Source organism: Varroa jacobsoni, unplaced genomic scaffold, assembly GCF_002532875.2.
Source record: "Varroa jacobsoni isolate VJ856 unplaced genomic scaffold, vjacob_1.0 scaffold_1191, whole genome shotgun sequence".
Taxonomy (NCBI): Eukaryota; Metazoa; Arthropoda; class Arachnida; order Mesostigmata; family Varroidae; genus Varroa; species Varroa jacobsoni.
Genome location: NW_019214093.1, coordinates 86,710 through 96,928, shown reverse-complemented (window position 1 = coordinate 96,928; position 10,219 = coordinate 86,710). Strand labels below are relative to the sequence as shown.

Here is a 10,219-nt window from a genome sequence, read left to right as displayed (position 1 = left end):
GGCAGTAAATATTGTAATTACACAGGCGTCACACTTCGTCAATTTTAAGATATCACAGGTAAGTTCCTCACTTGACGGATAACTGAGTATAGACGATGGTAGTTTCTCGACAGTATTGCGGACTGCCGGCTGCTCAGTAAACAGAATGTTTGCATTCGCCGTTAGCACGACGGCGTCGGGTACTGTAAACCGTAAAGGTAAAACGACATTGGGTAAACCATTTATTTTTGCTATTTTAAGAATACTATATGGGTATATATAGCCTATGGGTCATAGCAAATATAACCTAACATTCAATGAAACTCCATTTGTTCTCTTCTGGGAGAGGGTTTCCTAATTTCCATGATATCTGAGCGTGGCCTCAAACCTCTGTCTCAAACTGAGGTTTGAAGCAAACATTATGGGTAAAACCAGTTCGAACGCTTCTTTATTAAACCTATTGACTTAGTAATACTAACGCTTGATTCTAATCTCAGTATTATGTGTATATCGATATATCAAAGCACATTATTTGCCCTCTGTATACTGGCTAACCTTACCATATGCGTAGTTCTGCTCTTCTTCGATTCCCAGCTATATGGTGTAACTTCCTCTAAATATATATTATATTCGCACGAAGTGAAAGAAGGGATAGTACTTGTGTTTGTTTAGTGGTCCAGTCCATATTTGTAAGACACATACGGTATGGAATTGTTTCGAAACAGAAGTGAATACTGCAAGTGAAGATCTTTAGCCATCAGTGAGGTCACTCCGTTCGCAGTGCCCTATTGGGCTGGGAGAAGGGACACCTTCTCCTCTATTGATGATCATATCCAACAAGCACAGCAATGGGGAGTTGATTAAGCCCAATCGCTCTTTTGTTATTAAATGCGCATATATATGTATAGTGTTTATTTCGACCCGGTACTCGTACAGAAGTGGACTGAATTGGATCAGAAGTAGAACTGATCTCAGTTAAATGTTTCTTGGGTAGAAATTAGATTATGCCTGTAGCTCAATTACTATGATATAGTTAATTAATGAAACAGTGGTAACGAAATAATAAGCACGACATTACTCACGCGAAGTACTCATGTATTAAATTAGCATACCTAATTTTCGTTCGGTAATGCTATAGTTGCTTTAGACCCTTTTACCACACCTGAATACAATCAACGTAACAACGACCGCTGGATGCCCATTAGGAGTAGCTCCCTGCTTCGACCAAGCTGACCAGATCATTGTGGAAATTGCAACGGGGCTTAAATAGTAATTTGGCCCTCAGAAACCGGGAAAGTCTCTGGATCTGTAAAATTAGCGAAATAATTGTCGGATAGCGATTAGTCTTCATCTGAGACACACCTTCGCCGCAAACTGCATATATTTGACCCATAAATTAGTTAAACCCATATTTATGAAACTGATATGGGCAGACCGAGCGTCAGATTTTGTTACAACTTTAGAAGTGGTTCTACCGAAGTTAAGTGACGACTGTTACTCACTTTGGCTATAATCACGAACTGCTCTTCAACTTCACATATTATAACATGCGGTCGAGGGCCTTACCGAAAACAGTCGAATTAATGTACTTCGTGGCGAGCCTCCAACCGTCCAGAACAGTGTAGATGAAAATCTCCCCTGCCTTCCTCCACAACTTTGTTATTTGTGCGTCTATGTGGCTACGATTAATATTATATCGAATCAAACATAAATAACAGAAAATAACATGTAACGGAAAATCTAACAGGCATTGTTTATTCAAAAAAAAAAAAAGATCAACTTTATTGAAAAATTGCTGTACTTACCGAATAGTCGCTTTAAACTGATTTATTTTATCCTATTTTTTATTTTATCCTTAAAAGCACGAACCCTCTATGTACATACACTCTTTCAAGGGCATAATCAAAAAAATAAACGTGAATTAGTACAATGAAATATGAGCGTATGGCGATTCCCTCGAGGATCTTCTCTGTTAGTGTCATTGCAATAAAGGATTGAGCTCTGTTACCAGTCACGATGATAATCGGCTTTTTTAATTTGCTACGTAGCACTGGGGTAACTGTCGCCCCTGGCGAACGCCAGCAGCTAGTAGCGATCAATGTGCGGATCAACTTCTAGCCTAGCGTCTAGCGAATATGGATAACGACGCGACTTAGCGCCCCCACTTGATTTCGGTCAAGTCACGTAATACACTTGGAGCCGAAATAGTGATTCCGTTCAAAAATGATCGCTGGAATTGGCCGGCGGAAATGCGATCTACCATAAAAAAAACTTGGATTATTGATGAGCGTATTGGGAGAGAGATAAATATATGTAACATTCTTGTGAGAATATATCACTAAAGCTTTCATATGTTTTGCTGTTAGCATCAAGTAACAATTTCAATGGTAGTGATAAGTTTCATTTGAGGGAGGAATCTAGAAGCAGATGGGACGATTAAACTCAATGTCGCGGTAATAGGATTAAGTTTGGAATCATAAGTGGAAACTGAGGTTCACATCAAACGTTACATAAGTAGCACTCGTATGCAGCCTTGTACAGTTCTGTTAGAAAGCCAAATTTTGGCAGATGTTCCAATTTATCTATATCCTGAAAGGTCCACCACTGTCTATAACAAGTTCCACAATCTTGTGGTCTCTAGTTATTTCTATCTAAAGGCCATATATAAACTATCCAATCGAATACTACGCCAGGTGAAAAGCAAAATGTTAACACAGAAAGTAATACCTTTTACCGAATGCAAAGAGTTGTTACTTACTATTTATTCAGTGAGAAAATTTTTCCAACGATAATTATTGCACTGTTATTGAAACGTTACAATCGAGAATATTACCTGATCGTGCACCTTATAATGAGCGCGGTAAACAGTTTATTCATAGCAGTTCTCCCATCTAAACACACGTGGACAAATACGAACGTGTGTAAGCAATATGGGCTTCGAAACATTGACCTTATGAAGGCATGACTTGATGTAGATTCTTATGAGGTCGGTTGTAATAGATGACGACTTCGGTACGAATTCGTTTGCATTGTATTCGTACATGTAAATGCGTATCATTAGTTATTACATTTTTTTTTTATTTAATGGAAATCCATTGCGGCGACAAAGTTATTGCAGAAAACAAATGATGAACAGTGGAACCTGATTAACCGTTTTAGGATAAATATTTCTATTGTGATTTAGGTAATTCATAAATTAACTTAATAGTACTCTTGATTTACACGCAGTACTTTACTTTCGAATGTTCGCGCGCTCAGATATTTGTGATAACATGTCTGCATATTGTATCTTTTATAATACTGTAGAATCATGCAATATTGTGATGCTATATAGTTCATTATTAGTATGACTTTCCCAGCTCACAAACGGATCAGGTTAAAGAATCGGTGCAATGTTTTCGGATGTGCTAAAAAAGTCTGAATAATTATGACTGCAATTTTTATCAATATATAATTCGTATTTAAATTGCAAAATAATTCCAGCATAAAATGTATAACTTGTGAATCAAAATGAATATCGTTCTGGTCGAAAAAAGGATATTTCGCTTGGCGTGGTGGCGCTTTTCTGCTTATATTTGGTTTTTAAATGTTTCGGTGTGATAGACTGGAGAACATATAGGGTATTCTATGGGACGTTTTGGTCCAACCCGTCTTTTTGAAAGATTATCGTTAAAATATGTTCTTAGATTCCAATTTTACTTTACTCCTTTACCGGGGCTCTTCGCACTAAAATCACATAATTGACGCCAATCACCGTACTGTCAAAAAATAATATGAACATTGTGCACATCTTTTTAGGAGATTCCGTAGCTTATAGGGCCAACCTTCTATCGAAAGAAACTACGATTCTCTGCTTCAAATCCCATGAACCTGTGTGAATGAAGGAGGTTATTTTACATGTACATTAATACATTTTTTTGGCTATATGATGGCTTTTGTTATCATTACTATTACGACATATTTATAAAATGGCTAAATAGGTATATAAGATTGTCGTCCAGGCATCATATTGTTGAGCAAAAAAATCACGGAAGTATCTGAAAAGTCCGTGATGCATCGGGTGCCAACCGCAGATTATCAAGAAAGAATACGCGCGTATATTGGATCGTCAGGGTGTATTGTCAAATAAATGTGTATATATATATATAATTTGATACTGTTCGCCCTAGGGACTTTGATTCAGCATGAAGCGTAGCGAGAGTGCGAATACACATCAGAGTAGGATCATCGACCAAATGGCAACGTAGATGAGTCTCAGCTTTACTGAAGGTTATCTGGTTCTTTCTGCCGTCAAATCCGATTGCTTTGGCGATTTTCTGGCGACTTCTACAGCAGACGGCTCGTAACTCAGCGCCGGCTTTTCGAACGTATAAACCTGTATTTCAAGTAAATATTGAACAGATGTTGTTCATGTTAACTGAAGGCATACTTCAAGATGGCTGATTTATAGTTTACAAACTTCATCGTCAAGTTATTAAAAATGCGTAAACCTCGAAGGTATCCAGTTAAATTAAAGCTTTGTGGTCATCATAAGTCTAGTTTATCAGCAATATGCTATTTTTGCTGACTAACCACATAAAGCCCTTGTACAATCGTGGTGACCGCAACAAATTATGCCATATGATGCATATAATAGATGAGACTGTGGGTACCTGTGTTCAAAGTAACCGGTATAGTTAAATAGATTTGGAACTCATTAACTTGTCTGCCTGGTGGTATTCGTACCTCAGGATCTGAAGACCACTCTTGTAAAGAACTTCTGATCCAATTGATATAGTAATCAACTCGTGTAGCAACAGTTGGAGTTGGCGAGGCGCACGAAAACCCAAAAGAAACGATTCCTCGTTGTTCCATTGGTCCTTCAGGAAAAGTCAGCCCGCTTTTCGACCCACGAAGCACCATAATCGGACTGCCCGAGTCACCCTGCTAAAATTATTTAATGCCATTAGTAAAAATAACATTACATTTTTCAGATAGATTAATCTGTCTGTAAAATTGATAAGTACTTGCATAGACAGTAAATATTTCAAACAAAGATACCTAAACCGATTTTGGTCAAAGGTCAACGGGTTCCTCTTTTTTGCATGACGGCTAAATAATTAGGCTGTACGCGTAGAAACTGACTAAGGCCCTTTTGTACAAAAGGGTGCGAACTCTCTTAAATTTTTTGTTTGTTCAGTATACTTTTCAACATTCTTATGTTGCCAATTGTCCAAATTACGGAGATCATCAGAAGAATTAAAAAAAAAAAAAAAGCATATATAGCTAAACAGTTGGAAAAAAAAAATTGCGCCCTTGTCTATGCTCGCTCTTATTTGAGTTATTTTTTTAGTGTTTAAATTACGAATTTCTCTTATCTTATTGTTGTGAGGATTAATATTATCGAAAAGCATACCTTCTAGAAAGTCAAAAAAGATGAAAATATATGGAAAGATGTTAGATATAGCTGTACTCACAAGGCAGTTGTCAGTCCCATTGCCTAGCGTGCAAATCTGTAAATTTTTTTCGAAGCCCACTTGGGCCAACTTCGAAAATTTCACACATTCCGCCGAGGGCACAATATCCACTTTCCCATATCTCAAGATGGCCAAACTTTTTCCACCTGTTAAAAGTGAAAACACACGTGTGTTTCAAACGTGCAAATGTGTATGAAATAAGCATTATTCGCATATATATATATATGTAGATATCTATAGCAGAAAGTAGCATTGCCGTAGTTGGGCCAGTAGCTCTTTATGTACAACAATTTATATGCGAAGTACGTCAGTAAGACACATAGGCTCATAGATTTAACTAAACTAGAACAAAATGCTTCCCCTTAGCCACTATCGATGTTAGATACCTGTTGTCTTGTCATCACCCCAACCGGCGACCGTGGCCAGCTCTTTCTCTACGTTTTCAAAATTCGCGCCATTAGCGGCTGCTATCGCTTGTTCCGAAACGCAAATGGGTCGAGCTAATTCTCGATCTAAGTGATGTGCGAGCTGAAGCAGAGCGATGTCATGCTTTTCGAATGGTACACGAGAATAAAGCGGATGCCTAGAATCAACTCGAAAAAGTTCATAGTGTTCTTATTTTTGGTAGGAAGTGTTCTTGAATCCTACATTCTACATCGAAATCTATTTATAATATAAGAGTTGAGCATTCTGGATAAATATGTATAGACTATAATGCTGTCCCTATATTTGCTGTAAATTGAATGGCAGTTTTTTTATTCATTGATACACAATACACATATATAAGAATAACACTTTTCCGCTTTCCATATATATATATATATATATATAATTTTTGATCAGGTCTTTCGTTTTTCTTATATTATTATTATTACATATATTATTTTAGTGTGCATGGTCCTAGAATCATTCAGATCGCCTTGTGTCACAAATTTACTTACAATTTAAAGGATGAAACTGTAACGTAATGGGCTTGCTTCTTGTTAACACTACCATACCCTGCCTCGATTGATGAAGGAAACATACCACTGAAAGACGTTAGACAATAGATGATTTGCAACAGATTTATTGTGGGTTTTCAGTTAGTTAGTCGATTTAAGATACGGCGACGACTCGCAAAGTGAAAAAAGTAAGATTATTCGTTCCGTCGGTACAGATAAAAATCTCTTTCTACGGTGATTTGAAGTTTTTCGAAGGCTACGCAACTGTATGGTGAACTAAAGAAAGCGCTATATTTTCGATGTAAACTTTCTGTGCGAGATCTTTACTCGTTTTTTTTTTTTACATGATTTAACACAGATAGTTCAATGTCTTTTGAAACAAACAAACAAGTTAGTGAAAAAAAAAATGTTGCCTAAAAGGACGTCAAATTTTAGCGGAAGTTTCGAACCGCTGAAGGATATCCAAGACTGACTAAACAAGTAAGCTTGCCGGTTCCTTTGGAAAAGCTTTTTCGGAATTTTAAACAAACTTAAAACTGAGAACATACGCTAGTATACTACTAGCGTGGACTATAGAAAAGAAAAACTGACAGCAGCAAGTCGTTATCAAAGCTCATATTCTTATCAGATTTTAAACATGTCGTTATCACTTACCCTTGCAATATACAATGGGCAGCCGTAAGTAAAAACCTTCGGGTTATCAGTGATGCAGTACAGATGAACTGTGAACCGCGAACAATCCTTAGATTAATCAACCAAGGAAACCTTTCCTCCGGCGCTGGTTCTCTGTTGACAATTTGGCTTCGTAATGTCATCAATTGACCACAACCCGGTTCATTCAGCCTCACATCCTCAGATGAAATCACAGTCGGATCGGTTTCTTCCTGCTTAATGGCCAGGGTGGTTCCAGTATCATCCTTTGTTTGGCGACTTTCCATAACAGCTTCTTCGTTTAGTGGATGCTCATGCACAGTTGCACTCTGGCGTTGTCGCTGCACGGCGATAGCGTAAGGTCCTGACGTCCAGGATTCTTGATATACACTCTGCTTTGGCACGCTCCGCCACGATGTCTTATCACCGCCACCAATTCTAGTAGGTCCATGATAAGTTTCAGGGTCTTCTACAGACGCCTTTGTGATGAAAATATCCGCATCGCCTTTCGCATGGCCACCATCGATACCCACGATTCGTTTCATGACTGTGTCCTCTCTGACGTTCTCTGGCCATGATTCCTGAAACGTACAAGCAGTGTCAAGCACCATTTTTACTTTTTTTACTGTACCAGATCGCTAGATTATAATACATATATGTTTTGATTTAAGCAAGTATGATTAAATTACAAGCCTATCGATTCTTTAGTTAGAAAATATTATGCTGCAACTAAGCTGAACATCGGGCAAAACCATTTCCTCAATTACCGGTTTTTTCTGCCACCGAACGTGTGTACGAGGCTGTTGGAGTTCGAACAGATCATCTGAGTCGATTCCAATAGCAGGCGGTAGCCGCTTATGATAAATGGTCTCACCAATATGATGGATTGGCCGTCCGTGTGTTTCGTATGACCCGTCGATGTGCCGATAGGGTAATAGATACTTATATATCTGTTCATCTGTTACTGTTCCACTTTCATGTTTTTTCAGTTGCGTTGCAAACATTCGCTTCAACAAGATGCATAGCTCGTCCTCGCTCTTTAGAGCTTTCTCGGAATTCGTAACAATTATACTTCCACCTGCATGGATCTGAGATGGCTTTAGAACTGGAATATGTGTCCCACCTTTACTAACAATGACCTGTTTTGGGTTCTGGATCAAGTCGAAATCACTATGTATGGTTGGTCCCCTATCAGGGATAACTGGAATGACGGGGAATCGAGGCAGAGGTGTCGTTCGTTTCGAATGAATAATGTGTTCCTGTTGAACTGGCTGCCGAATCCTGATATGGCCAACTTCGATTTCTTCGGTTGAATGAGGACGATATATGGGTGGGGATCGAATAATCTGAATCTTTCCCTGATCGTGGATCGGACGGCGAAGACGTTCAGATTCAGTTGAAGAGGTTTGCTTAATCGTATTATGTATCGATTCCGAATCAACTGTCGCTTTACCAGGATTTGGATGGCAGGGAACACGAATCCTATTTTGAGTGCAGATGCGAATAGGTATTTTGGGTCGGCGTGTGATGATACTCCCGGGCTTCCTGGTTGTACTGCTAATGGCAATCATTTCATCTTCAGGAACTCCTACTGTTAAAAGGTGAGACAATTTTCGGACACGGCGACATTCACAGATCTCGGTTTCACCATTCAAGGGATCAAAATAGCTCTTGGCATAGGTTTCTGTGTAGTTATCTGATATTGGAGGAAAAGGTAGCTTTGGATGAAGAGGCCGATATGGCGATGATGCTTGTGCCTTGAGTTCATCCAAACTAAATGCCTCCATTATTCGTCCTTGCGGGCGTGTTTGAAGCTTATCGCTTTCTTCACTACGCTCAAAAAAAACATTTACTTCTGTCAAATTCTCGTTGGTCGCAACAGTGCTGGCAGCGGTTGCATCTTCAGCTTTCTGGTTTTCGTTATCGGCCGTTAACCTGATGTCCAGTTCGGTCTCGTGAGGCGCTTCAGCGTCAGATCGGGATGATAAATGAAGCGCGGACGGTGGCTGAAAAGTCGGATCGCCTCCAAGGTGGACCAGCGTAAAATTTCCATCGATATCAGTGTCATCCAAATTGGACCGCGTAACGTCGTCAAGTATGTGCGCTTCTTCAGGTACAGTGGAGGGTGACGAATCTGTTGATTCTATTTGATTCTTCTCCATTAAAATCTCTCCGTCCAGGCCCCTCTCGCAGGGTACCCAAGGAAGACAACGGGCATCTTCGCGACGATAAACAGCTTGCGCTCGTGCAATGTCGGCCTTGAGTACTCCGGCCACCAGGTATAGCTAAAAAGCGCAAGTAACAAAAGAAGCTTGTTATTCAACATAGCCGCAAATGGCTACGAATTCTCGATTATTCACCCAAACGTTTAAACGGAGCACGTATATATAATTGAAGTATACAAACGTGCGAAATATCGTCATCGTATTGTGTAATCGATTGACCACGCACCCCACACAACAAAGCGCTCCAGAGCATTTTGGCCTGACTCGACTTTGTCGACTGCGCTTATAAAGGCAGGAGTTCACCTTACGACGAATCACTATTGATAGGGCTATCAGATTTTTACCTTTTTTGCCCTCGTTTCTACTAAGCTACCATTGGCCTAGACGTCGCAATGGGTGACATTGGCGGCCAGCGCTTGTTACAATTCGTCCAAGTCGTGTGCGTATAACTCCCGAGACGTCATACTATACACATTATGGTTCGATAGCTAGTCTTGATAAATAGCACATATTCTTAAATGCCGTACGGGATTTATGGTCACCTATCGACTATGGTGAAATTGTCATGTACGTCACTTTTGCTTTATGTATATATATATATATAAAGCATAAATGTATAATGCGAAACATACGCAAATGGTCTATTTTATGGGTCACGATTGCTGACGATGGTAGCTCGAAATGTGGACTTGCCGATTGATTGCTTCGCTGCTAGGTACTCGGGGTGAGTACATCTTTGTAAGATAGGACGTCAACCTTTTTTCAATCGATGTTATTGATTTTCTAAAAAAAGACAAACATATAGAGTTCCGTGGCGTTCCAGAAACTTTGTAAGATCTGTGAAGCATACGTTACACACCTCTATGTTCGTGTAATAGACATGTACAGACAGAAAGATAAACCGACTAAGAAAAAAACTGCTTCTAATATTTTTAATTTATTATACAGTAGCATCGAAGAAACAGTA

At 39.2% G+C, this 10,219-nt stretch overlaps 1 protein-coding gene across 1 annotated transcript; it reads right to left on the bottom strand.

Annotated features, from left to right (window-relative positions):
- Positions 1-2,703: 2,703 nt before the first annotated feature.
- Positions 2,704-9,505, bottom strand: LOC111267463 (uncharacterized). Its single transcript, XM_022845731.1, has 8 exons — positions 9,479-9,505; positions 7,795-9,312; positions 7,031-7,608; positions 6,377-6,463; positions 5,822-6,018; positions 5,436-5,581; positions 4,705-4,905; positions 2,704-4,354 (listed from the first exon to the last, which is right to left on the bottom strand). Exons 1-8 carry the CDS (start codon positions 9,503-9,505, stop codon positions 4,250-4,252), a joined length of 2,859 nt encoding a protein of 952 aa, XP_022701466.1. The 3' UTR covers positions 2,704-4,249.
- Between the last annotated feature and the right edge of the window lie 714 nt (positions 9,506-10,219).

What these genes read in the sequence shown, in the direction of transcription:
- LOC111267463 (XM_022845731.1), bottom strand. Translation starts at nt 9,505, where the DNA reads ATGCTCTGGAGCGCTTTGTTGTGTGGG. An exon ending in GGAGCGCTTTGTTGTGTGGG is followed by an intron (nt 9,313 to 9,478) that starts GTGCGTGGTCAA and finishes TGCGCTTTTTAG; the next exon opens with CTATACCTGGTGGCCGGAGT. An exon ending in ACAGTTTCATCCTTTAAATT is followed by an intron (nt 6,019 to 6,376) that starts GTAAGTAAATTT and finishes AGTTGATTCTAG; the next exon opens with GCATCCGCTTTATTCTCGTG.